General features: G+C 65.1%; 11 protein-coding genes and 3 non-coding genes across 14 annotated transcripts; 7 read left to right on the forward strand and 7 right to left on the reverse strand.

Annotated features, from left to right (window-relative positions):
• Positions 1–334: 334 nt before the first annotated feature.
• On the forward strand, positions 335–1,888 carry DEG1 (pseudouridine synthase deg1; the record flags this gene model as incomplete). The annotated part of the gene is made up of 1 exon (XM_069350909.1): positions 335–1,888. The coding sequence occupies one exon, from the start codon at positions 335–337 to the stop codon at positions 1,886–1,888; it is 1,554 nt and encodes a 517-aa protein (XP_069211295.1).
• A 41-nt stretch (positions 1,889–1,929) lies between these two features.
• YHC1 (U1 small nuclear ribonucleoprotein C) lies at positions 1,930–2,807 on the reverse strand (the record flags this gene model as incomplete). Its single annotated transcript, XM_069350910.1, has 4 exons — positions 1,930–2,246; positions 2,295–2,527; positions 2,617–2,622; positions 2,800–2,807. The coding sequence occupies 4 exons, from the start codon at positions 2,805–2,807 to the stop codon at positions 1,930–1,932; spliced, it is 564 nt and encodes a 187-aa protein (XP_069211296.1).
• A 316-nt stretch (positions 2,808–3,123) lies between these two features.
• On the reverse strand, positions 3,124–4,223 carry Q8F55_002304 (uncharacterized protein; the record flags this gene model as incomplete). Its single annotated transcript, XM_069350911.1, has 4 exons — positions 3,124–3,455; positions 3,499–3,794; positions 3,854–3,965; positions 4,001–4,223. 4 exons carry the CDS (start codon positions 4,221–4,223, stop codon positions 3,124–3,126), a joined length of 963 nt encoding a protein of 320 aa, XP_069211297.1.
• Positions 4,224–4,534: 311 nt separating this feature from the next.
• Q8F55_002305 lies at positions 4,535–4,634 on the reverse strand. Its single transcript has one exon. It is a non-coding gene; the product is annotated as a tRNA-Ala (tRNA).
• An 813-nt stretch (positions 4,635–5,447) lies between these two features.
• Positions 5,448–5,595, forward strand: Q8F55_002306. Its single transcript has one exon. It is a non-coding gene; the product is annotated as a tRNA-Ser (tRNA).
• A 170-nt stretch (positions 5,596–5,765) lies between these two features.
• On the reverse strand, positions 5,766–7,472 carry MET7 (Folylpolyglutamate synthetase; the record flags this gene model as incomplete). The annotated part of the gene is made up of 5 exons (XM_069350912.1): positions 5,766–6,976; positions 7,076–7,190; positions 7,231–7,318; positions 7,364–7,407; positions 7,443–7,472. The coding sequence occupies 5 exons, from the start codon at positions 7,470–7,472 to the stop codon at positions 5,766–5,768; spliced, it is 1,488 nt and encodes a 495-aa protein (XP_069211298.1).
• A 257-nt stretch (positions 7,473–7,729) lies between these two features.
• Positions 7,730–9,584, forward strand: MSM1 (methionyl-tRNA synthetase; the record flags this gene model as incomplete). Its single annotated transcript, XM_069350913.1, has 4 exons — positions 7,730–7,919; positions 7,954–8,457; positions 8,492–8,729; positions 8,762–9,584. 4 exons carry the CDS (start codon positions 7,730–7,732, stop codon positions 9,582–9,584), a joined length of 1,755 nt encoding a protein of 584 aa, XP_069211299.1.
• Positions 9,585–9,794: 210 nt separating this feature from the next.
• Positions 9,795–10,852, reverse strand: Q8F55_002309 (uncharacterized protein; the record flags this gene model as incomplete). Its single annotated transcript, XM_069350914.1, has 4 exons — positions 9,795–10,465; positions 10,515–10,647; positions 10,706–10,768; positions 10,820–10,852. The coding sequence occupies 4 exons, from the start codon at positions 10,850–10,852 to the stop codon at positions 9,795–9,797; spliced, it is 900 nt and encodes a 299-aa protein (XP_069211300.1).
• Positions 10,853–11,916: 1,064 nt separating this feature from the next.
• On the forward strand, positions 11,917–13,104 carry Q8F55_002310 (uncharacterized protein; the record flags this gene model as incomplete). Its single annotated transcript, XM_069350915.1, has 4 exons — positions 11,917–12,217; positions 12,405–12,496; positions 12,592–13,003; positions 13,055–13,104. 4 exons carry the CDS (start codon positions 11,917–11,919, stop codon positions 13,102–13,104), a joined length of 855 nt encoding a protein of 284 aa, XP_069211301.1.
• Positions 13,105–14,006: 902 nt separating this feature from the next.
• Positions 14,007–18,064, forward strand: Q8F55_002311 (uncharacterized protein; the record flags this gene model as incomplete). Its single annotated transcript, XM_069350916.1, has 5 exons — positions 14,007–14,243; positions 14,280–14,992; positions 15,257–15,316; positions 15,523–15,722; positions 16,476–18,064. The coding sequence occupies 5 exons, from the start codon at positions 14,007–14,009 to the stop codon at positions 18,062–18,064; spliced, it is 2,799 nt and encodes a 932-aa protein (XP_069211302.1).
• A 545-nt stretch (positions 18,065–18,609) lies between these two features.
• On the forward strand, positions 18,610–18,707 carry Q8F55_002312. Its single transcript has one exon. It is a non-coding gene; the product is annotated as a tRNA-Ala (tRNA).
• Positions 18,708–18,964: 257 nt separating this feature from the next.
• Q8F55_002313 (uncharacterized protein) lies at positions 18,965–19,556 on the reverse strand (the record flags this gene model as incomplete). The annotated part of the gene is made up of 4 exons (XM_069350917.1): positions 18,965–19,061; positions 19,108–19,190; positions 19,234–19,386; positions 19,461–19,556. The coding sequence occupies 4 exons, from the start codon at positions 19,554–19,556 to the stop codon at positions 18,965–18,967; spliced, it is 429 nt and encodes a 142-aa protein (XP_069211303.1).
• A 300-nt stretch (positions 19,557–19,856) lies between these two features.
• Positions 19,857–20,958, forward strand: Q8F55_002314 (uncharacterized protein; the record flags this gene model as incomplete). The annotated part of the gene is made up of 5 exons (XM_069350918.1): positions 19,857–19,911; positions 19,944–20,305; positions 20,353–20,446; positions 20,493–20,542; positions 20,587–20,958. 5 exons carry the CDS (start codon positions 19,857–19,859, stop codon positions 20,956–20,958), a joined length of 933 nt encoding a protein of 310 aa, XP_069211304.1.
• Positions 20,959–21,023: 65 nt separating this feature from the next.
• On the reverse strand, positions 21,024–22,411 carry Q8F55_002315 (uncharacterized protein; the record flags this gene model as incomplete). Its single annotated transcript, XM_069350919.1, has 6 exons — positions 21,024–21,298; positions 21,343–21,651; positions 21,691–21,809; positions 21,850–22,019; positions 22,058–22,264; positions 22,340–22,411. The coding sequence occupies 6 exons, from the start codon at positions 22,409–22,411 to the stop codon at positions 21,024–21,026; spliced, it is 1,152 nt and encodes a 383-aa protein (XP_069211305.1).
• Positions 22,412–24,680: the final 2,269 nt, after the last annotated feature.

Consider the following 24,680-nt stretch of genomic DNA (forward strand, 5'->3'; position numbering starts at 1 on the left):
CTCTGGTGTGAGTTTCCAGTGACCAGGTCGTCCGTCCTCCAACGGCGACCCGGATAATCGACAGAAACGCAGATCCCGGCATGGTGCATCATTTAACAAGTTTGTCACGTGACATTAACAAGCTCGGACTCTCACCTACCGCCCTCATTAGCGTTTCAATTTGATCCCGCTAATCGCTACTCCTTCGTCATGCGACCATCTTCCTCGGACGAGTTTCTGAAATTAATTTCAGTCGCGACCCGATACCCTCGACAAACCTGTCAAAGCAGCGGCCGGACGCACGCTTATGCGCATCACCCTCGCTCGCCTGACACAGATAGGTCGACCCGCCACCATGTCTCGATACGCCGACCTCACGCGCGAGGACCTCATCGCGCGGCTCGAGAAACTCGACAAGGCCGGCCCATCGACCCCGACGCCGCCGCCGCCAAAGCCGGGACACAAGAAGAAGGCGCGGGGCAAGCAGGAGAACCAGGCGCCGTTCCACTTTGAGGCCAACCCGACGCGGCACATTGCCATCCTCGTGCAGTACCAGGGCTGGCCGTACTCTGGCCTCGCGATCCAGCCGACGATCGACCTGCCGACGGTCGAGGGCGAGCTGCTCAAGGCGCTCGAGAAGACGCGCCTGATTGCCGAGGGCGGCGGCTGGGAGGGCTGCGAGTTTGGGCGGTGCGGACGCACCGACCGCGGCGTGAGCGGCGAGGGCCAGGTGCTCAACCTCTGGGTGCGGACCAACAGACGGCGGGGCGACGGCGGCGCCGAGCTCGGCGACAGCTGGCGCGAGGCCAAGGAGGCCAAGCGGCCACGCGTCAAGAAGCGGTACCCCGAGGAGAATAGCGACGCCGAGCCCGAGCCGTACAACAGCGAGGACGACAAGCCCAAGCCCAAGAAGGCAGTGGTCAAGAGCGAGCCCAAGCCGCCAGTGGAGATCGCCTACGCCAAGCTGCTCAACGGCGTGCTCCCCCCCTCGGTCCGTGTCCTCGCCTGGTCGCCCGTGTCGCCCGACTTTGACTCGCGCTTCTCGTGCCAGCACCGACACTACAAGTACGCTTTCCACCGACATGCGATCCCGGGCGAGAAGCCGCTCGACCTCGGGCTCATGGAGCAGGGCGCGCAGCTCCTGCTCGGCGAGCACGACTTCCGCAACTTTTGCAAGCTCGACGGCAGCAAGCAGATTGAGAACCACAAGCGCCGCGTCATGAAGGCCTACTTCACTGAAGGCGAGTACCCGGACCAGATTGTCTTCAACCTGATCGGCACGGCCTTCCTGTGGCACCAGGTGCGGCACATTATCGCCGTCCTGTTCCTCGTCGGCGCTGGGCTCGAGCCGCCGTCGCTCGTAAGCGACCTCGTCAACGTCGACAAGTTCCCCGCCAAGCCAGGATACATCATGGGCGACCCGCTGCCGCTCACGCTGCACGAGTGTGCGTTCGAGGAGACGGCGCTCGACTGGCGCTTTGGCCCATACGACGGGCCGTACAAGACGCTCAGCGTGGACGAGCGCGCCAAGGTCCGCCCACTCGCCGAGAGCAACCTCGACCAGCTGGAGCGCCAGCTCGAGCGCGCGAGGCAGGAGGCCTACCTCCGCGCATGGCAGGTCGGCGGCGCCCTGCGCCGTGTGCACGACATCTACGGCACGGAGCGCATCGCCGAGCACAACGCGACGCTGTACCCGACCGGCGGCGGCGACTCGGTCATGACCAAGGTGTACCACCCCGTGGCTATGCGCCCCGTCGGCGAGACGCCCGACGTCGTCAACCGCAAGTGGCGCGAGACGACGGGCAAGCGCAAGGAGGAGAAGCGGGCGGCAGAGCGGGCCGCGGCCGAAGCCGCCGCCGTCGACGAGACAACGGCAGGCATCGCCGCGGTCGCCGTCAACGACAAGTAGATATCATAATGCTAGTATTACATGCACGTCTCACCATCTCGCTAGTTGCCCACCATGCGCATGCGGTCTGGGTGGATGCCGGGGTTGCCGCCCTGGGGCGGGCCGGGAGCAGGCGTGAAGTGGGGGGGCGGGCCGCGGCCGGCTCCTGGGCCACCTGGTCCGCCTGGTCCGCCGTGCTGGGGCGGGGGGAAGGGGGGCCGCACGCCGCCCGGGGGAGGGAAGGGGGGCACGGCGCCGCCCTGCGGCGCGAACGGCGGCATCTGCCCGGGCGGGGGGAAGGGGGGTCCGCCGCCGGGGGGCGGGAACGGTGGGCGCGCCTGCGGGGGGAAGGGGGGCGCGTTCGGGGGGAACTGGGACGCTGAGGCATGGGTTAGCGGCTAGACGAGGACTCCGTAGCGGGACCCACGCGCAGTGCCCGCCGCCATGGGGTTCATGAAGCCGGCGCCGAGGCGCATACTGGGCGCGGCGAACATGGCGCGTCCTGCGCCGCCGGTCGCGTTGCCCTCGTGCGAGTAGACAATCTGGTCGATCATGTTCTGCGCGCGGTCCGTGCCGAGGTTGGCAAAGTAGTCGCGGACGTTGACGACGTGGTTGCGGCCGGTGTTGTGGGCCTTGCGCGCGTTCATCGAGTCGTGCGTCCTGGGCGGGTTAGCTGGGTTAGGCGTCGGCGGCGGCGGCAAGCGCTCGCAGAGTAGCGACGTGGTGGGGCGGCAGAGGGGGGTACCCACAAGTAACTGGGGTCAGCTAGCCTCCTATGAAGAGCAGCTCACATGTCGCAGTAAGTAAACCGCGAAGAGCCGCAGGCGGACGAAGACGAGGATGAGGATGACGAGCAAGACGAGCACGACAGCGGCAGGCCCAAGTCAGCAGCACTCGCGCCCAGCCCACGCAATACTTATTCGCAGTAGTACTTGCCCATCGTGGCGGCTTTTCGGTGCAGGCGGTGGTGCGCTGCGGTCGGTCGTCGGTCGAGTGGATGTGGATGGATGTGGATGCAACAAGTTGAGGTCGCCGAGATGAAAGAAGTGGGCGGTGGGATTTGGTTCCGTCGACATGTTGGGTGGCGGAGGGTCCGTGGTCGAGATGACTTTGTGGACTGCTCTGCCTCTCGTCCTTGGATCCTTGCTGAGCGAGGCCGTGTGCCTGCGCAGCATGTGCATGGCGGGACATGTGCCCCCAGCAGCATAGCCAACGATACATGCCCCATCTATGATCTACCACCCCCCGCCCCCGCGCTAGAGGTCGCGCTCCTCGTAGAACTTTTCCACGTCAAACTCCTCCTCATGCGCTGCGGGCTTGGCCGCAGCCGGCGCGTCACCCTGCCCCTCGCCACCCTCTCCCTCATACCCCTTGACCTTGCCGCCGCGCTTGGCGAGCTCAGCGCGCGCCTCCTCGTCGACAATCTCAAACGCCACGGCCCAGTACACGCCGTCGGCGGCGACGGGGTCCGCCCCCGGCCCCGGGCGCCGGCGGCACACGTACGTGACCGGCTGGCCGTCCCAGTACTTGAGGAGGTTGATGCTCAGCGCAAACGGCCGGGGGAGGGTCACACTGAGCGTGTTGAAGTCTGCCGTGGTCAGCTCGTTTCTGGCAGGAGACAGTAGGCGCACCCAGGATGCCGTTGCCAAACTCCATCGCGACGGCCTTGTCCCCCAGGCTCACAGCGGCGCGGTTGGGCGCCGCGCCAAAGTGTTTGCGCCGCGCCGAGACCTGCGCCGCGTGCTCCTCCTGGCCTAGTACCGCGCCCAGCGCGTCCTCCTCCACGAAGGCCGGCGCGCTCCCCGGCTCAGGCATCGGCGACGAGCCGGTCTGCGCCAGGCCGAGGTAGTTCATCGTGCTCAGCGCCGGCGAGAGCGCCCACGGCTTGTCGGCGTACAGGTCGAGCTCGAGCGTCGGGTCGACAAAGCTGCGTCGGCGTCGGCGTCAGCGCCAGAGCCAGCCACCCCGCCCCAGAGAAGCACCCACTACATGAACTTGGTCGCGATCGACGTGCCCCACGGCAGCGAGTCGCGCACGGGGTGCTCGAAGACGTTGCCGAAGAGGATGTCGTCGCCGGTCGGGTTGTCGAGGTACCGGCCTGGGCAGTCAGCACACCCCCGACCGCCGGCTCACCCCGCACGACAATGCCGTAGGTCATGTCCCCCCGCTCGCCAAAGTACGCGGCGCCGTCGCCCGCCCCGCCCTCGCCCGCAAAGCCCTTGACGAACACGCTGATCTCGCCCTCGAACGCGGCCGTGCGCACCGCCGTCGGCGTGGCCGCGTTGACTGCGCACACTGCGGTCGGGGGGTACGCTGCGCCGTTGCTCGATATCAGCACGCGGAGCTTGGGTGCCATCGTGGGTGTGTGGGAGGTGGGAAGGGGTAGCAGGTGGGTTGGAATATTATGTTGGAGTGGGAGGGAGGGTGCGCGATGACGTAGTGAGGGAGGCGGGGAGGCCACCTTCCTCGGCGCCACCCTCCAGCCTCCGGTCGGTGTCCCCGGGCCAGCAGAGCCCTCGGGGTCGCAAAGTACAGCGGCAGTGGTGGGTGCTGCCGTTTTAATGCTTCGGACTGGTCCTTGGGCGGGCGCAAGGAAGGTGAAACAGAGACTCGCCGAAGGAAGGGAGCATTATTGTTTTTGCGCCCCACCCAAAAAGGTTTTGTAACTGGACGAGTTAGGAATCGAACCAAAGACCTTGACAAATCGGTCGCGAGAGGCAATCAGCCACCTGCGAATGTCACGCTCTACCAACTGAGCTACACGCCCGCCAGTCACGTATGCTTGGGGCGCAGGTGCGCTGTGAGGCGTCGGCCTGGACTGGGCGGCACACTTCCTGCGCCGACACTGAGGCCATGCATGGGTGTGCCACTGGTGCGTGCCATGGCCGCGTTGTTTACCAATGCCCGAGGCCTTGCGGGCAGTTGTCGGGGCTGTGTGGCTGTGGAGTTGGCAGTCGTTAGTGCTGAGTGCCCAGGGTGGCACGATCCACACTGGCCGTCGAGCTTCCTCTGGGGATAGAAACGACACGCCGACCAGCTGGTAGGTTGAGAACCCCTCAGAGTTTGGTTTCTAGAAGACCCAGCCAACTCGATGCATGTGGGGAGGTGCAGCGCGAACGGGGCTGACCGGGGAAGGTGGGTTGACATCAGCGCGTGAGCCATCTTCCTCATCCGCACCCGCACTTCCCCCATATCAGCAGCGCCTAGCCCACCTCCTGCCTTCTCCACAGCCCAGGTAGGACGGCGGGGTACCAGTCCCATCCTACGCCGGACGCGACCACCTTCCCCCGGTGTGGCGCCACCTGCCACACACCCATTAAGCTTCTTTGCTCTTTCATGCTTCTTTCAGCTTTCCCCCGGCTTTCCGCCGGCCGTCCCATGCTGCCGTGGCCATATCAACGACGGCGCAGTACTCTGTCGCGGGGGGCGGGTTGGAGTGTGCCACTGCCTGTATGTCGGGGCTAGGGCCCCGAGCCGTCAGCTTCCTTCCCCGCCCCGTGCCCTCGTTGCTTCTTCCCCAACTTGCCTTCTGTTCCCCCCCCCCCTCCCCCAAGACACCAAACCCACTTCCCCCCCAACATCGCCGCTAGCACAACGGGCAGTGCGGCTGCGTACTATACACCACTCGATCCGCCCGAGCATGGCAGGCCAATAGAGCCCCAGCCAGCCGCGGCGCGACAATGGCCAACATATCGCAGACGAGCGGGGTTCGAGTCCCCGGCGGTGAAGTTTTTGCTCGCCTTGTAGCAGCTCGACATACAGTACAATGCTCCATGCTCCATATGGCCTATGCGTTTCTACCAGCCGACAAGTGTCGGCCCATTTTCTACCAGCGCAAGATGAATTACGCGCCATGCTCCGTGTCGTATTACAATGATTGTTGAATGTGTGTCGACGCCTACTCCATGCCCAGGGCAAACTGCAGCCCCGCAACCTCCATCACACCGCCGACGAGGTGCAAGCTGCCCGCGACGAGGACGCGGCGCTCGCCGAGGCCGCGGACAATGTTCACCGCGTGCTCGATGCTCGCGACGGCGTGCACCTTCTTGTCGTCGAACCCGGGGTTGAGGGCCAGCCAGGCATCGCGCAGCTGGCGCTGGGTGGCGAGCGCGGCCAGGTCGTCAGGGTCGATGGCCGCCGACGTCAGGTCGCCCTTGAACCCGCCGTCGGTGTACGTCACGTTGGTGCAGAAGACGACCGTGTCAAACGTCTTGCCGAGCCCCTCGCGGGAAACACCGCTGGTGGCCGCTCCAGCATCGAGCAGCGCACCGAGGAGCGTCTCGCCCTGCCGTCCACCAGAGCAGTTGAAGACCAGCACGTTGGGTCCGCCGCCGGCACCCGACACGTCCGACTCTGGTGCCCACGCCCACTCGCCACACGAGCGGAGCGACTCGACCGTGTGCGCACCGTCCAGGAGCCAGGTGGTCTCGCCCTGCGGGACCGTCTGGCATCGGCCAGGCCACTTGGTGTCGGCGAGGGGCTTGACAAACGACTCGGGGATGACAGCGTCGGCGTCGGCAAGCGGCTTGCCCTGTGCCTCGAGGAACTTCTTGGACAGGGCGACGGCAAGCGAGGCGTTGATGCGCTGGTGCTCGCCGCGGAGGCCCAATGGCGTCTTGGGGATGATGGGGACGACCTCGAGGGGGAGCGCGCCGTGGGCGATCGCGCACGCCTCGAGGACCTTGAGACCGGCGGGGTACTCCTGCGGCACAGACAGCGCGGGCACACCCTTCTTGTAGATGCCGCCCTTGTTGCGGGCAATGTCCTCGATAGTGGTGCCGAGCACAGCGGTGTGGTCGAGGCCAAGGGAGGTGACACCGGTGACGACGGGCTTGGGGACGATGTTGGTGCTGTCGTACGTGCCGCCGATGCCGACCTCGAGGACAGTGGCGTCGACGCCGAGCTGGAGGAAGGCGTGGAAGGCGAGGAGGGTGAGGAGGCGGAAGTAGATGGGGAACTGGGGCGTGTGGACGGTGAGCGTCTTGGGGTCGGCCTCGAGGCGCTCCCAGACGTCGAAGAAGTACTGGGCGAACTGGTCCTCGGAGAGCGGCTCGCCGTTGACGCGGATGCGCTCGCGGACGGCGCAGAGGTGGGGCGAGGTGTACAGGCCTGGGCGTGAGTGGGGGAACGCGTGCGTGGGGCGACAGCGGCCCAGGAGCAGTCACCGGACTGACCAGCCCCACTGCGCAACCTTGCGACATCACGTACCAATCTTGCCGCCGGGGATGTGGGTGCGGAGCAGCTTCTCGGTGAACGCCGACGTGCTGCCCTTGCCCTTTGTACCGGTGACGTGCACGACGTTGAGGCGGTTCAAGTCATCAGGCTGCGCGCGTCAGTGGGTGGATCGCCGGTCATTCACCCACCTTGTAGCCGATGCGGCGGAGGTAGTCGAGCATCTCGGGCACGGCCCAGTCGTTGAGCCGCCCGCCCGACTTGCGGATCGCCTCGATACTGCGGCGTCAGACGACTGGCACGACACACACCGCGATGACCCACGTCGCGGCATTCGACTGGCACGTGTTGAGGAGCTTGATGGCTTCCTGTGGGGTCAGTCGGCTTCGACGGCCATGCGCACCGAGTAAGTCTTTGATCTCTGGGCAGCCATTCTGATCAAACTTTGTATCATGGGGGGGAGGGAGGAGGAGAAATGTCTCGCGGTCGCAAGCAGTGGTCGGAGAGGATTTTGAAAGGCGATAGCGTCATGCGCGACGGTCTGTGCTGCTCGACTTATTTCAGTCCGAGATCGAGAAAATCACGTGCTCCGACTCACGGACGCGATCGAGAAAGTCGGCAGACCTCGGTGATCCGGTCTGCGGCGCCGGTTCATAGCTAGTGTGACCACTTCTCTCTCGACGACACACCATGAGGCTACTGGGCGGCAGAGGCCTCGGCGGCCTGGCGCGCGCCCCGCTCCCGCGGCACACGACGCTCTCGCTCGCGGCGCGGCGGCACAACTCGACGTCGCCGGCGCGCCCGCCGTTCTTCACGGCGCCGGCAGACGAGGCCCCGCAGCCATGGTACATCACCACGCCCATCTTCTACGTCAATGCGTGTAGGTCGCGCCGTTGGGGACGCGCTGACCCCAGCGCCGCACATCGGGCACCTGCACTCCGTCGTGCTGGCCGACACGTTTGCGCGCTTCGCGCGCCTGCGCGAGCCGGGGCGCGAGGTCATGTTCCTCACCGGGACGGACGAGCACGGGCTCAAGATCCAGCAGGCGGCCGCCAAGGCCGGGAAGAGCGAGCAGGAGTTCTGCGACGAGGTGTCGCAGCGCTTCCGCAACCTCGCGGACCGCGCAAACATCTCGTACACGACCTTCTTCCGCACGACCGAGGCGCGGCACTACGCCGCCGTGCAGGCTTTCTGGGAGCAGCTCGTCGCCCGCGGAGACGTGTACAAGGGCAGCCATAGCGGGTGGTACAGCGTGTCGGACGAGTGCTTCTACTCGGACCTGCAGGTCGAGAAGGTCGACGGGGTCATGGTCTCGAGCGAAACTGGCTCCGAGGTGTCGTGGCAGGAGGAAGAGAACTGGAAGTTCAAGCTCGGCGCCTATGGCCCACAGCTAACCGAGTGGCTCTCCCGCCCCGAGTGTAAGCCCGCCCCCCTTGCCCAGCTAACCCCCAGCCGTGTACCCCGAATCCTACCGGCAAGACCTGCTCAAGCAAGCGGCCTCCCTCACCGACCTGTCCGTCTCGCGGCCGTCGTCGCGCGTGTCGTGGGGCGTGCCGGTCCCCAACGACCCCACGCAGACAATCTACGTGTGGGTCGACGCGCTGCTCAACTACCTCACCAACACGGGGTACCCTGCGCCTACGACGGGCTGGCCCGCGAACATGCACGTCGTCGGCAAGGACATCATCAAGTAAGCTCGGCCGCTAGCCCCACTGACCCCAGGTTCCACGCGATGCACTGGCCAGCGCTGCTGATGGCGGCGGGCGTCGCCCCTCCGAAGCGCGTCCTCGCACACGCGCACTGGACGATGCACCGCGCCAAAATGTCCAAGTCGCGCGGCAACGTCGCCGACCCCCTCGCCGCGATGGACCAGTACGGCGTCGACGGCGTGCGGTGGTACCTCATGCGCGCGGGCGGCTCGCTGCCCACCGACGCGGATTATGCGCCGGTCGAGCTGAGCGCGAATTACGACCGGCTGCGCGACCAGGTCGGCAACCTCGTGCAGCGCATCGGCTCGGGCGCGATCCTCGGCCGCGTCGGCGCGTGGAGCGCGGCGCACGCCGCTGCCGCGCCTGAGCTCGGCTCGTCGCTGGGAGCTCTGAGGGACGAGTACGACGCGCGCTTTGAGGCCTATGATATTTCCCGCGCCGCCGCCCTGCTTATGGACACGGTCGTCGACGCCAACCGCTTCTTCACTGACGCGGCGCCCTGGGCCGCCGAGGACTCGACAGCGGCAGTAGTGTACGCGTACTCTGCGCTCCGGCTCGTCGGCATCCTCGCCCAGCCCATCATGCCTGCCAAGGCTGTAGAGCTGCTCGACCGCCTCGGCGTGCCCGAGGCCGAGCGGGGCTGGGCCGACGCGACATGGGGCGGTGAGGTCGACACGGCCGAGATCGTCCGCCGCATCCAGGCTGGCGCCGACAAGTTCAAGGGCACGACGCTGTTCCCGCGCGCTGTGGTTGAGGAGGCGGCGCCGGAGCAGAAGAAGGGCAGTGGGAAGAAGGCCAAGAAGGAGAAGAAGGAGAAGAAGAAGGAGAACAAGTAGAGTCGAGCATCATCAATCAGCATGCAGCATCATCATTACTCTGAGACCGTCTACTCTGAGACCGCCGGCCGGCCTGACGGCCGGCCTACACTACTGGATATCGATGCATCTGGTGACAATGGCCCTCCAAGGACCTGCCTGTAGCGCGACCGGCAGCTGCGTGCTCCCGTGTCGCCTCGTCTCTGCCGCTGCCCCATATGGGCTCTACGCCTAGTCCTCCTCCTCCGAGTCGTCGTCGCCGGCAACGTCCATGTTGGCCTGGGCAAACTGCTCCATGAGCGCCTTGAGCTCGGCGTCGTCCGTCTCCGAGACGACCTTGGGCGCCATCTTGACGTTCAGGTCGCCCTTCTCCTCGGTGATGACGGCGCCAATCGCCTCGACGGCCTTCTCCATCGTCTCAATGGCCGCCGTCTTGTCGGTCGAGGTCGTCGTCATGACGTAGAGGGGAGGCGCGACAAGGCGGACCTTGATGGGAACCTCCTCGGTCGAGCACGCCTCGCCGGCCTTGAGCGCCTTGCGGATGGCCTCGATACCAGAGTAGGCAAAGCACTTGACCTCAATGTCGGCGCGGACCTTGACAGGCTTGGGCGTCAGACGGCGGGCAATCGTGTGCTTGAGCTCGACGAGCGTCTCCTCGTCAATGCCGAGATCTCCGAACACGGCCTCGGGCTCGCTGATCGACAGCTTGAACGCCTCGTACGAGTGGCCGTACTTGCGGTGAAGGGGCCAGGCAATCTGCTCGTACAATGACTCGGGCGTGACGCCGCGTCTCTTGGCGACCTGGGTGAGGATCGAGTCGACAGCACGGCCCTTCTCATACCGCTCCTCGCACTTGACAACGTCCTCGGCCGACACACGACGCTTCGACAAGTCGATGTAGCCTGGGGCGTGTTAGACTGGGCCGCGCGCACACCTCGAGCACTAGCTCACCCTTTTCGGGGTCGACACGCATGACAACGACAACCTCGTTACGTCCAACACGGATAATCTTCTGGACCGAACGGATACGTCGTCGCGACAGCTCGGAAAGCAGGATCATTCCCTCGATACCGTCGTACTCGAGCTGGGCTGGTCAGCACTGTGTGCCAACAAGTGCACGCGCACGCGGCGCCTGTACGCACGAGCTTGACATAGGCACCCATGTCCTCGATGGACTGGACCTGGACCATAACGAGCTGGTCGACCTGCGCGGGTTAGCACGGGCCTCAGAGCCGGGCGGAGCGGCGGCGGCTGACCTCGGGGTATTTGCTCTCGTAGAAGCGAGGCATGGTGGGCGGAGTGGGTGGGGGAGGGGGTTAAAGGTTGTTAGGTGGCAAGTGTCGTCGAGTCGAGCACGAGCCGAACGCGGTGGGCGAGGGGTCGGGCAGGGAGCAGGGTCGCCTTTTCGGAGGGGGAGGTGCGAGCTAGACTGTTGCAACGAGTCTAGGTCTGTAGAGTGAGCTGTCGAGACAGCTCTGGGCGAGTGCTGGTTGTGTTTTGAGATGAGCTCGAGAGGAGACCTTTGTCCTCGCCTTCGGGTCGAAGAAAGTGGATCATCAGTGCAGAGTCGAAATCCACGCGCTCCGCCGCCCGCCGCACGGCGCAAAGTCCGCGGCGTTAAAAGTGGGAGAAGATAGGCGTGCAGAAGAGGCCTCGGATCTAATCGTCTTCAGGATGCCTAATATTTTGTGTTAGGCGCTCCAACCACGTGAGCTGCCTCTGACGCCTCTGCCCGTTTCGTCATCTCGGCTCGCCAGCTAGTTCGGCAAGAGAGGACTGCCGGAGGAAGTTGAACGGGGCGTGAATGGGGCACGCACTATTACTCTGGCCACTCTCCGTGCTGCCTGGCTGCCTGGCTGCTGGCCCATGCAAAGCCACGGAGGAGAATTGGGTGCGGTGGTTGACGTGCTGGGCTGGGGACTGGCTGGCTGGCTGGCTGGCTGGCGCGGTTGGCTGGGGCATGCCAATGACACTCGCTCCGGGTATCCCTGCCAATATGGTCCGAGCCGAGATGGCCCCCCGTTGCCGAACAGCGCGACGGCGCGGGTTCGCACCCCAGTCTGATGGCACGGTACTAGGCGGGGCTGGCTGGGGAGTGCGCGCTGGCGCGGGGCATGCATACTGGGCAGCTGGGCAGGGCGACGCCGCGCTACGGCCGTCACTCGCGACGGCACTGCTCCGGCACTGCTCCGCGTATATCTGATTCAGCGCAACCGAACTTAAGCCTCGTCTTCCGCCTTGCCGTATCGCCCAACCAACCCGCCCAGGTCCCCCACCTCGTCGACACTCTCCACTCCACTACATCCACCTCCCCCCTACCCCTACCCAAAAGCAGCACTCGCACATTATCACAATGCTTGTCACTCTCCGCCCCACCGTTGCTGCCCGTACCGCTTTCGCTGGCTACGTTCGCGCCATGTCCACCCAGGCTGAGCCCCTCGTCCTCTCGCGTCGCTCCGACTCGGGCAAGGTCCAGATCCTCACCCTCAACCGCCCCAAGGCCCTCAACGCCCTCTCGACCCCCCTCTTCGATGTCCTCAACGTCGAGCTCGAGAAGGCCGACAACGACCCGGAGGTTAAGGCCATCGTCCTCACCGGCGGTGACAAGGTCTTCGCTGCCGGTGCCGACATCAAGGAGATGAAGGACAAGACCTGTGAGTGGGAGCGGGGGTGCAGCGCGAGCTCGAGTCTGTGACGCCGAGGCGATGAGCAACTGTCGCGCTGTCGAGCATCCGACGCGATGTCGCATCCGATGCCACGACGCACGGGTTGATTGCATCTTGCTGAGGCGGTCGTGGGAGCCGAACTGCAATCATGGTCAACTCGCGCTAACCAACCCAGTCGGCGAGGCCTACAAGACCAACTTCCTCGGCTCGTGGGCCAAGCTTGCTACCATCAAGAAGCCCATCATCGGTGCCGTTGCCGGCTACGCTGTGAGTGGCTGATGGGGTGGCTGCGAGCGATCGCCGAAGCAGGTGATTGCCCGCATTCCCCCACTCTGCCAACGAACACTGTACTAACGCCCCAGCTCGGCGGTGGCTGCGAGCTTGCCCTCATGACCGACATCCTCATCGCCTCGGAGAAGGCGACCTTCGGCCAGCCCGAGATCACCCTCGGCATCATCCCCGGTGGTGGTGGCACCCAGCGTCTTGTCAAGACTGTTGGCAAGGCCCGCGCCATGGACCTTACCCTCACCAACCGCAAGATCACTGGCAAGGAGGCCGGCGAGTGGGGTCTTGCCGCCCGTGTCGTCCCCGCCGACCAGTCGGTCACTGAGGAGGCCATCAAGATTGCCGAGGGCATTGCCAGCTTCGGTGCCATTGCCGCCCAGGCCGGCAAGGAGGCCGTCAACGCCGCCGTCGAGCTCCCCCTCTCGGAGGGTGTCCGCTTCGAGCGCCGCCTCTTCCAGTCGCTCTTCGCCACTGCCGACCAGAAGGAGGGTGAGTGACTTGAAGCCATTGCCGAGAGCGCCACTGACGCAATCCCCACAGGCATGACCGCCTTCGCCGAGAAGCGCAAGCCCACCTGGAAGAACGAGTAAACCTCTCCCACTATTGCATTGACGAGAGGGAGAGTGAGAGAGACGGAAAGGTCCAAGACCAAGCAGCATGCAGCAGTGTGATAGCAGGGGTGGAGCGACTGAACAGGCCGAGTTCTGTTGTTCTAGGTTGCACTGCTCTGACCTGTTCTGTTTGACTGACTGCGAGGGGCTGACACTACTAACGTGCTGAAACTGGCCAAGTGCGAGGGAAGCGAGGGGAGAAGGGAGGGGAGACAAAGGGGTACAGACGACGCTCGGCGCGCTCGGCACCATCAAACGAGTCATTCAACTCATCATCCTCAATCATCATTGGGGCGAAGCAGGGCCAGTCAAGAACGCGGCGCAATCAGGCGCAATCAGGCGCTGGGATGCGCTCGCAGCGGCGTGACGCCGCGACCGAGCGCATAGGCGAGGGCGCGCGCTCTCGACGTCACAGCTGCCGCCGGCCGGTGGAGTCCGCGTCGACGACGACGTCTGGTGGGGGCAGTCGCAGCAGCGGATCGCGCGGATCAAAGGCTGCGCGCCGCGGCTAGAGAGGGGGGCTCTGCTCGGCATTCCCACCCCCCTGCGCTGCGTTGGGCGCGTTTGGGGGCGAGAAGCATGCCGCGTGCCGCCACTTTGCCACGGCGCAAACAGTCGCGACGATCCAGGTTGATTCAACAGGGCGACGGCGACGCCTGCGCCGATCATTCCCCTCCCCCCCCCTTCCCCCCATCCACACGACGGACGGACAAGGACACAGACGCGCGCGCCGCTCGGCACACACCGAGACGGACAACAACGACGACGGGCTGATGCACACTCACACTCACACCACTTACTCACCCAACCCGTGTTTATCATCTCCTCGTCCGACCAAACTCTGCCCATCCTCCCCCCCCCCCCCCACCCCACCCCCCACAATGGTCAAGCTCCTCCTCCAGAGGAAGAAGCGCGGCACCCACGGCCTCGTGATATCCCCGCCGCTGCTCACCTCGACGTCGACGCTGCTTCTCGCCGACCAGGACGAGGCCAGACGCCGCGAGGCTAGACGCCCCGCACCTACGCCAGAACCCGCTCCAGCGCCGGCAGGCCGCCCAGTCACCCCGGCACCGCGGCCCACGATGGCGAGCTCAAAGACCCCCACGGCTTCGGCCCAGGTAGGGCTGGTTGGCGGTGCACATGCTCACTCTCAGTGGACTCCGGGACTCTTCACCTCGGAGCCCCTCGAAATCGACGACCACCACAACGGCCACAACAACACCAGACCCGGGCCATCACTCAACCTCCACTATGATCCGCCAAAGACCCCACGGACGCCGGCGCGTCACGTGTCGCGCACGCCGCAGACTCCGACTCGCAAGCGATCGTCATCGAGTTTCACGAGCACGTCGGGCTACTCGCCGCAGTGTTTCAAGTACAAGGCGGGCGAGGGAGGCGTCGAGGTGGCTCTTGGGGGCCTGCGCAGCTCGCTCAAGGGCGGGCACTACACGAGCGACGCCGCCGTCATTGCTCGAACGAGGGCGCTGGCGGCGATTACCGGCACACCGCCACCTCCACTGCCGGCGCTGCCGCCCAGATCAGGCACCGCCAACACGACCACCACCACGACGAATGGCCGCCTCCGCCAGCCGTCGGCGCAGATGGTGAGCAGGTGGAGCTTGTCGACGGCAGATGACAGCTCCTCGGACGGCGATGACGGCGACGACGATGATGCGGGCGAAACCGCAGCGCTGTTCTATGCTGGTGCCGGCCGGAGAGCAGGCGCCAGCGCCGGTGACAACACCTCGGCCGACACCGACGCGCACCCAGGGTCCTTTGCAGCCAGCGTCAAGAGCCTGAGCCTGAGCATCAAAAGCAGCAAGTCGACGGCTGCGAGGAGCATGCGGTCGTTTAAATCCGTGGCCAGGTCGGTCAGGTCGATAAAGTCGCTGCGCATGCCCATGCCCTTAGGCTCGCGCTCGAGCCCGCCGTCCGAATCCGACGTGGTGCAAGTACCTGTGGCGGCGCGCGGGCCACTTTGTGGCGCCACAAACAGCCGTCGCGAACAAAAACAACCCAGCATACCGCCGCTGCCCTTGCGCCCGGCAGGTGCCCCACGGACGGACCATGAGGCCACAGACACTGGCGGCCCTGCAGCGGTCGCACCCCCGCCCCCGACACCGTCGCGCAGCATGGGCAAGGGCGTGGTCGACCTGCTCCGCCGCCTCACTCCGCACAAGAAGAACCGTCGGTGAGTCCGATGACAATGCACGGCGCGTGCCCGTCCCCACTGGCGCGTCGTGGATCGTCTCTCGCCCTGGATTCCACGTACCCATCCCTACCTTCCTTTGATCCACAATACCCCGCCATTTTCCCACCCCTTCCTTGAACGCGTCTCCACCCTCGCCCTCCCACCCCCCTCCCTCCCCTTTACCCCCACTTCTGACATTGTCCCAGCGCTTGGTTCATCCCTGCCGAGACAAACAACGCCCCGATGCCAGATCTCACCCCTGGACGGGAGGTTATCTCGGCCTCGCCAGACTTTGACGAGACCGAGAGTTTCCGGTCGTGGTCGTCTGACCCCCTCGACCCCGCGTGTCGCACACCAGCGCCTCCGGTTCACGCCGACACCAACAAAACCAGATACTCCGATAGCGGTGAGAGAAGCTTTTCCAAATGGCTTGGCGCTGGCCCCGCCGACTCAAAGGATCGCTCTACCTCCACTGGCGCCACTGGCGCTGCCTCTGGCGCTTGTCCGGTTGTCAAGAAAAACTGTCATCTATCTACTTCTTCGCCCCGCTCCGTTTACTCTATCGCCCATCTCTCCAACAGCAGCACCATGCCGCGCCCCATCTCGACCTTTAGCCTACGCCGGCACTCGTCCTTCAGCGGCGAGGGATACGAGGCCAAGATGACGATGCCTGCCCCGATCAGGATTGGCCTCGGTGATCATGAAAACATGGACGCGTACCACCACACCGCCTCGCCAACTAGCTTTGCTTCTCCCCGCCGCAGTTTCAGCTCGGCCTTTGGCGGCAGCGGCAGCAGGCCCTCGTCGATTCTGGGCTTGTCGAGCTCTCTGGGTGCCGCACCTCTGGGCCACGACGCCTCCTTGCCGCCAACTCCAATGACTCCTTTCCACGGCGCCATGGCCAGCCGCGAGACAGGCACAGCGCCACTCGACAGAGGTGCGACTTCAAACGCCCCGTCGCGACCAAACACGCCGAGCGCTTCAAGCTTCTACATGTTGACAAAACACCCCCACGTACCCCCTCATCCCAGTCTCATCGCACCCACCGACATGCATGGGCACGAGGGTTGTGTACCTCACCCCAACCACCACGGCCACCACCAGCCGCTCCCAAAAAGGGGACGCGACCAGTCCCATCGCCACTCAGCACTCCCCACAGCCGACATGTTGTGGCCATCGCATTCGAAGCCCGCTGGATCGACCCCGCCCATGTCGCCTGCACAGCGCTCGCTCTCTCCCGCGAGCGAAAGCTCGCACTCTCGCGACCGTTCCCCGTCGGGGTTCAGCCTCCTCCACCGGGTCCCCACCAACAAGACGCTTCGCAAGGTCAAGAGCCGCGCCTCCAAGCTGTCCTTCTCAGCGCCCTTCCTGCATTCGCACGCAAACGAGCACCACGTCCCCGAAGTTCCTCCCCTCCCCCAGGTTCTTTCTCGTCCCGCCACGCCAGTATCGACCACGCCAAGAAGTGTGCCATCGAGCGCCAGCGTTGTCATGGTGCCGTATCCTTTCGCGCCCCAGGCCCGGCCGGCTCCTGTTCGGTCAAACGCCTCATTCCGGGGTACCCTTTCCGACGACGACGAGCCTCTGACCATGGACGGGGTCTTGTCCATTGTCGAGTGGGGAGCTTCCGTCTCTCGTCCATCTTCCATTGGGGGAGACACCAGCCCTGGCCGCGACTCGTTCTCCCTGGTCGACATCATCACCAAGGAGGACGCGAGCGACGCCCGCTCCTTCTCTGTGCAGCAGGACACGGCAAGCAACAAGGCGTCGACACTGTCCTCGTCACCGTCTGCCCCATCCAAATCGTCCATCGCCGACAACAACTCGAGCGTGGGGTCTTTCGAGTCCTTTGAAGAGGACGACGACAAGGAGCCGCTACCGACGGCGGTTCCCACATTCCACCACCCCAGCGACCCGCCACGCTCCCTCCAAGACGTGACCATGGTTCCCCCTCGCGCGACTGAAACGTCAAACCCCACCCCAACGCTGTCGGACGTTCTTCGCGACCGCACGCGCAGGCTGAGCACGCCCGCCGGCTGGCGGGCACGCAGTCCAGACACGTCCTTTGGAGGCACGCCCGACACGCCACCGCCGCCCATGCCACCACACAAGGCACACCACACCGAGTCACGCAAGTCACGTCTGTTCAGCCTGCTGAACCGGGCCAAGACGTCGCTCGACCCCTCGGCCGTGATCGACTCGTCCCTGCCACGCATGGCACGCATGCAGTCGCCTGCGGGGAGCGAGCGCGAGCGCGGAGAGTACTGCCGGTCGCCGACACCGCAAAACAATGCCGACGACCTCGGCATCGGCGTCCCCATCGACCCGTTCCAGAGCTGCTCGTCGACGCCCACCGCGCGCGTGTCCGACCCCGTGTCGCCTGAGGCCTCCCCGTACATGTCGCTCGCGCTGCTCCCGCCCCACCTGGCGCGCACGACAAAGTCGTACACCTCTCTTCCGCGCTGCGACAGCGACGCGACGCTCGACTGCGCGCCGGCGTGCGAGAACAAGATTGAGCCGGCCAAGGGCGGCGTGTACAACTACGCGCGCAACGGCAGTGTGCACACGTTCGGCCAGCCGAGCCTGCGCTCGCTGCCGAGCGTCGAGAGCCTGACGCTCGTCGACAGCCGCTCCGAGGCGAGCGACGAGTGCATCGAGGACGAGGAGCGTCTCAGCGGCGAGCTGGCCCTCGAGGCGCTGCTCGAGTCGCAGGAGGTGCGGGGTGCGCGGGTGGTCGCGGCGGCGTAGGTGGGGGACGAGTGGGGCGCGCGGGTGGCGGCTGCGGCATGGGAGGGAGACGAAGAGAAAGAAGTTGTACATACTACACGCTATTAATACGCCGAAGTGGGCCGAGATACAGACACGGAGTAGACACGAGGGTCCCTCGGGAGATGTACCATGCAGTGAGTGGGTGCGAAGTGGTGGCAGTGGCAAACTGGTGGACGTGGTGGCAGTGGCCTGCAGGTGGAAGTGGCGCGCCATGGGGAGTTGGGGTGCCACCTCCTGCCACCTTCCTCCCTCCCTCCTCGACCCGTTTCCATCCCTCACCCGCCACCCCGTGCTCCTCTGCACCAACCACCAACACCCATCCCGAAGCAAATATCCCGACGGCAGCCGCACGCATCCCGAAGCCGGCCGCGACGCACAGCCAGCGAGCGAGCTGGCTCGCACCAGGGAAGCACCACCCTGACGCCGCGCCGCCACCCCACCCCCGCTCCCCTCCCCCTGTCCTCTCGCCCCCTCCCCCGGCGACGACACATAGCCACCCCACCCCTGAACCCGGCGTGCGATTCGGGCGAATGGCGCAGTTGGTAGCGCGCTGATTTTGCAGCTTGTACACCACTGTACGACGGACTATCAGAGGCCCAGGGTTCAAATCCCTGTTCGTCCATTGCTCTTTTGCTTTTGCACGTGGGGGTTGGGTGGGGGGAGGATGTACGGGGTGTTGGTGAGTGAGTTGGTGAGTTGGTGAGGCGTGCGATGTGTGCATCTGTGGCTGATCGGTGGATCGGCCTGGGGCGACAGATGTCCCGACCGTGTACTTGCGCCTCGTCCAGCGCCTGGTGTGTACGTGTGTAGCTTGTGTGCGCGTCTCGCTTGCCTGCCAGCGATTGCCAGCCCCAGGCAATCGCACACGCGCGCACACGCCTACTTCCACAGCGTGGCCCCCGCCTCGTCGAGCAGCTTCTTGAGCGCCTTCGGCCGTTTGTTCGGCACGAGCGCCAGTGCTGTGGGGGTATGTTCTCTGCGCAGGCGTCAGTCCGGCACAATCGCAGCCCATCACGACTCACGGCTCCTCAATCCACAGGTGGTGCGGGATGCCCGCGGCCGTGAGAGCAGCCGCGAGGCCGGTGAGCGCCGCCTCGTCCGGCACCTGGGCGTGTAAGCTGGGCTTAAGAGGGAGAAGGAGAACCCACCTCGAGCACCGCCTTCCGCATCACCTCCCACCCCCGCCCGTCCTCGCCCGCGAGGTAGCGCTGCATGTCGGGGTGGGCGGCGAAGCGGTGCTGTGCCGCCGAGGCCGCGTGCGCCGCCTGCGCCATCATCGGGCCGAGGGGCCAGCCGAGCCCCTGCGGTGTGAGTGGGGTTCGGGGATCAGAACGGCTTAACCGATCGTCGAGGCAAGCCGCTGGACCACACCCACCGTCACGAGGTCGCGCCGTAGGATGATCTGCATCACCAGGCCTGTGGGCTTTGGCGCGGGCGCGGCGGGCACTGCGCTGGTGGGCTCGGAGCTCATGCTGCGAGCGTGGGGGAGGCGGAGGCTGGGGCGGGGGCGGACGGCGAGGGAGGATGGGCGGACGGCGAGGGCGAGGGGGCGGGCGGCGAGGGCAAGCGGGCGCGCTGCTGTGCGTATCATGTACTCTGGAGATGGAGTGACCAACACTGAACGGCTGACCCCGCCGTCAACATTGCGGATGGACCTCCACCAACCGACGACCGGACACTGGCCCATCTCCGCCCGGCTCGATGACGCGCCGACGACAGGCTGAACAACCCAACCCACTTTCTTGATCCTTCCTCCCCCCACACCACCACAATGTCCGACAAGGAGCAGCTTACCGCCATGGGCTTTGACGCCGACCGCATCGAGTGTACGTATGCGCTCGCTCAGCGCTGACGGCAGGGGCGCTACGCGCGACCAAGCGCTCCGGCCTGCAGCCGGCGCTCGACCACATCCTCGCGAACGGGGACAAGGCCGTGCCCCCGCCCGACGAGGACGACGAGGAGGACGACGCGCCGCCCGCCGACGGCGCAGAGGCAAAGTCGATCAAGTGCTCCGAGTGCGGCAAGGTGTTCCGCTCGTCCGCTACCGCCAGCTTCCACGCCGAGAAGAGCGGGCACCAGGAGTTTGAGGAGAGCACAGAGGAGATCAAGCCGCTCACCGAGGACGAGAAGAAGGCCAAGCTCGAGGAGCTGAGGGCCAAGCTTGCCGAGAAGCGCGCCGCCGCGAGCCAGGAGGACGCAAAGGCGCAGAAGGCCAACGAGGTGCGCCTGCCTGCGGGAGGGGGCGCGGCGGTGGCTGACACACACAGGCAATCAGGCGCAAGGCGGGCCAGGATACCGGCAGACTCAAGGAGGAAATGAAGATCAAGGAGGCGCAGAAGGATGTCGAGCGCAAGAAGCAGGGTGGGCAGCTGGAAAGTTGTGTGAGTCGCAAGCTGACACGCCGCAGAGAAGCTGGAGGACGCGCGCGCACGCGCGGCCATCAAGGCGCAGATCGAGGTGCGTGGCTGACCGGACCCCGAACGCAGCCGCTTACGCCCCAGGCGGACAAGCGCGAGCGCGCGGCCAAGGCGGCGGCAGACAAGGCGGCGCGCGAGGGCATCGCACAGCCCTCGGCCGCGCAGCCTGCGGCCCCCGCCCGCCCGGCCGCAGGGATCAAGAGCAGCGACAACCCCGAGACGCGTCTCCAGATCCGGCTGAGCGTCGGCGGCGCGCCGCTCATCAAGACGTTCCCGAGCGACAGCACCCTCATCGACGTGGCCGAGTTTGTCGCGTCCGAGAACATTTCGTACAGCGTCGACACGATCAACTTTGCCACGACGTTCCCCCGCAAGAGCTACTCGCGCGACGAGATGCGCAAGTCGCTCAAGGACAACGGGCTGACGCCGAGCGCCGTCCTCATGGCTAGCCAGTAGCATCTAGCGCACGTAGCATGACGAGATGAAGTAATACTGCATGATTCCCTTGCGCTACTTTTCTGTTACTTGCCCGCGGTGCCGATAACGTCCTTCAACACAGACCCACCCGACCGCCTCACCGCGTCGAGCCAGCCCTGCGTGATGCGGCTCTCGGCAAGCGGCACCCGGGGGCTCTCCTTGAGCCCCTTGGAGATACACCGCGCCACCTCGTCAGCCTCGTAGTGCATGCCGTCGCCGGGGTGGACGGTAAATTCCTGCGTGGTGCGCTCCTGAATCGTGCCAGGCTCGTAGATGCCGTGGGGCACGATCGAGAGCTTTGTCGGCTTCCATGGTGGGACTGGTGCGTCAGCTGCATCCTTCCCGCAACCTAGCTCTACGCACAGTTCAAAACCAGATCACCCTGCAGGCAGGTGATGACCACTGACGCATCGTTGTACCCGCTCGCAGCCATGTCCGTGACGCAGTGGGCCTGGCCCAGGCCCTTCCACTCGACGATCCAGTGGCTGGCGGCATCGACGCCCGAGCGCTCATAGATGCGCTGGTACGACGCCACGACCTTGGGGTCAGCGTCCTTGTTGCCTGGGTGGTGGTGGAAGGCGAGCATGGCCCAGAGCGCGGGGTACGGTCCCTGGTCGAGGAGCGATCCGCCGGCCAGCTTGGGGTCGATCATGCGGTTGCTGTCCGGCCGGGCTGGTGGGTTAGCTGAGCGAAAGGCGACCGCAAACCCACTGTCTGGCTCAAAGTTCATGGAGAAGTCAGCCGTCATGCGAACTGGCTTGCCGAGCTTGCCAGACTTGAGGACGTCCTGTACCGCGAATGCGATGGGGTGGAAGCGGGTCCACACGGCTCTGAGGGTCAGCTTCGCCTTCTGTGTTGTAGCAGACCCACTCCATGAGAAAGAGATTCTTCTCCTTGGCAATTGCAATAAGCTCGTCCAGCTCGGCAACGTCGAGGGTGAAGGGCTTCTCACACAGCACATTCTTGCCGGCCAGGAGCGCAGCCTTGGCGTTGGCGTGGTGGTAGACGTGCGGCGTGCCGACGTAGACGGCGTCTACGTTCTGAACAGGTCAGGAAGGAGCAAGGGAATCCAACCTACGGGGTCATTGTACACGTCCTCATACGAGCCATGGGCCTTGGCACCGTCGAGCACGCCGTGCGCCGGGCCCCAGGTGAAGGGCTCGCCGTCCGAGGCGGCGATCGTGTCGATGAACTTTTGGGCCGACTCGACGCTGCGCGAGCCAACAGCGGCAATCTTGTGAGCCACGTCGTACACGCCGCGAGTGGAAGGGTCGACGAGGAGGTCCTGGTAAGTGTCAGCGGGGAAGGTTGGGGAGGAGGAGGTCGACGAGGAAGGCGAGGAAGGTGGGCGAACACTCACGCGGGCGAAGCGGGTCGAGATGCCGCCGGTAGCGATGATGCCCCAGCGGAGAGTGAACGGCTTTGTGGTCATGGCTGCTGTTGAGATATGCGGGGAAGAAGGTGTTTCAACAAGATGCAGTCAGCGTCGCCGTTGTAAAGTAAGTAAGCGATGGACCAGCATGCCATCGTCGTCGTCGTTCTCGCCGTTTTGACCGACATGCTAGTGGATGACCTCCACCCAGCCCGGCCCTGAGTGATGCTGCTCGAGCGGCCACGCGACTAAGTCTCTCACGGTCGTGATCACGGAAGCATTTCTGCAGTGTCTTACAAGTCAGACGCGTCCAAGTGTTTGGTTCACCAAAGCCAACAGGTCGCTTGCCTGCTGCTGCCCTTGGACGCGCGCGCCCAACGAAGAAGCACAACCCCACCCTGCGTGTCGGCGGTCTGTGCGCCTCGCCTTGCTCTCAACAAACCCAACACTCAACAAGACACATACACCAACAACTACTGCAATCACTCGTCGCCGTCCCTCTTGCGCATCCATCTCACTACTCTCGCCGTCTCTTGCTCACAGGTATCCTACGCATTTCCTAGGGCGCCCTCGAAAGGCATAAACAACCTCGCCCCAAAGTCCAACTCTTTATCATGCCAACCCTCGGCCCGACAACATCCTATTGTTTCTAATGGACCGACAGCGATCCCTCGTCACCCCCCGTCTTCCTACCCCAAGTCTATCATCGGCTTCCTCGGCACGCACAACCTCAACATCGTCCATGTTCACGGGCGGCTCGTGGACAGACAGTCTAGCGAGCGACACTATTGTGGTTGGCACTACGCGTCATCGTACCCTCTCGCCCGAGGCGTCCCCTCCCCTCATCGACTTTGAGGATGCCGACCGGACACCGGCAGGGCAGAGCAACACGCCCAAACAGCGGCTCGCTTTCAATACTGGCGCTGGCGTCACCACAGCCGAAAAGTTGAAGGTGCTCTTGGAGAAGATGAACGTGGACGCGCGCACCGCGGTCCCCGAGAAGTCCCTCAGCTTCCCACCTGCTGTGACAGCCGCCTCGCTTCCTCCGAGCCGGTCTGAACGTGCCAACGTCGATCGGCAGCCAGTAAGGCCTAAGCCGTCTCTGTCTGTCCCTATCCCGCCCACGTCCAGGATCCCCGCCGACGCCGACGAGGATACCGACTACAGCCCGCCTACTCCACCGCCTAGACCTAACCCATACCTGTACTCCCGCCGCGCGTCCGAGGCTGCCGAGGAAGACACTCCGGTTTCGCGATCAAGGTCGTCTCCGCCCCGACGCCTTCCCTCCCGCGTTGTCGCATTGCACGCTGCTGCTGCCGCTGCTTCTGCCGCCTTCTTATCGCCAGCTCCAATCGGGTCAGGAAGTGCAGCGCCGACACCACGAGCCAAGCCGTCTGCCCTTGAGACGTTTATCGCCTCACACCCGACGCCGGCAGCCCCGCTGGCCCGCGCACCAGAAACGACCCCCTTGCCCCGCTCTGCCTTACCATCAGGCAAGGGCAAGGAACGGGAGATCTACGCCACCCCGGCCGTCCTTGACGAGGAGCCCTTACGCCGCCGGGCACGTCCGACACCTCGACGTAACTCGATCGACGCTCTACCAGACACGTCAGCCGCTTTCGCTGCAGGCCTGCAAGCAGAGGTAGAGGCAGAGCTCGACTTTGTCGACGACGAAACCAGAGTACCCTGGGCAGATGACGATAGCCTAGTGGCGGCGCCCACTCCACGAAAAGGCGACACCTCCCGGTCCTGGATCTCTGCCGACGCCCAGCGTTCTGCCAATCGGTTCTACGCAGCTGCCGAGCGGTCACACGAAAGGTCGAGGCAGTCGTTATCCAGCTCCGACTTACGGTCTGAGTTGGTATCCCCACGGCGGGGTGAGCGATCGGCAACAGAGTCGCCACGCGAGTCTCCACGGCGGGCAGAGCGCTCCGCGACTGATTCGCCGCGCGAGTCTCCGCGACGGGCAGAGCGTTCAGCGACCGACTCGCCAGGCGAGTCTCCACGACGGGCAGAACGGTCTGCTACCGAGTCGTTCAAGACGGCCCGAGCTCGCAACTCTTCCTTCGCCGACACGTCTCTGCCGCCCCTTCCAGAGCCCGAGAGCTCGGAGTCGGAGCAGGAGAGCCCGGCCGCAAAGGCTCGGGCCGACATGTTCAAGACAACTCCCCGGTCGTCCGCACGGTCGACCCCAGAGCCGCGGTATCGATCCGACCAGACCCCGTCTCCACAGACCTCGCCCGCCAAGAGTGATTCGTCGCGGATATCCCGTATCCGACAAAGTGCAAGCGCGTTACGCGAGGCGTCTCATCGCAGTGCGTCCTCGTTC

This window comes from Vanrija albida (genome assembly GCF_041260175.1).
Source record: "Vanrija albida strain AlHP1 chromosome Unknown contig_2, whole genome shotgun sequence".
In the NCBI taxonomy this organism is placed as follows: Eukaryota; Fungi; Basidiomycota; class Tremellomycetes; order Trichosporonales; family Trichosporonaceae; genus Vanrija; species Vanrija albida.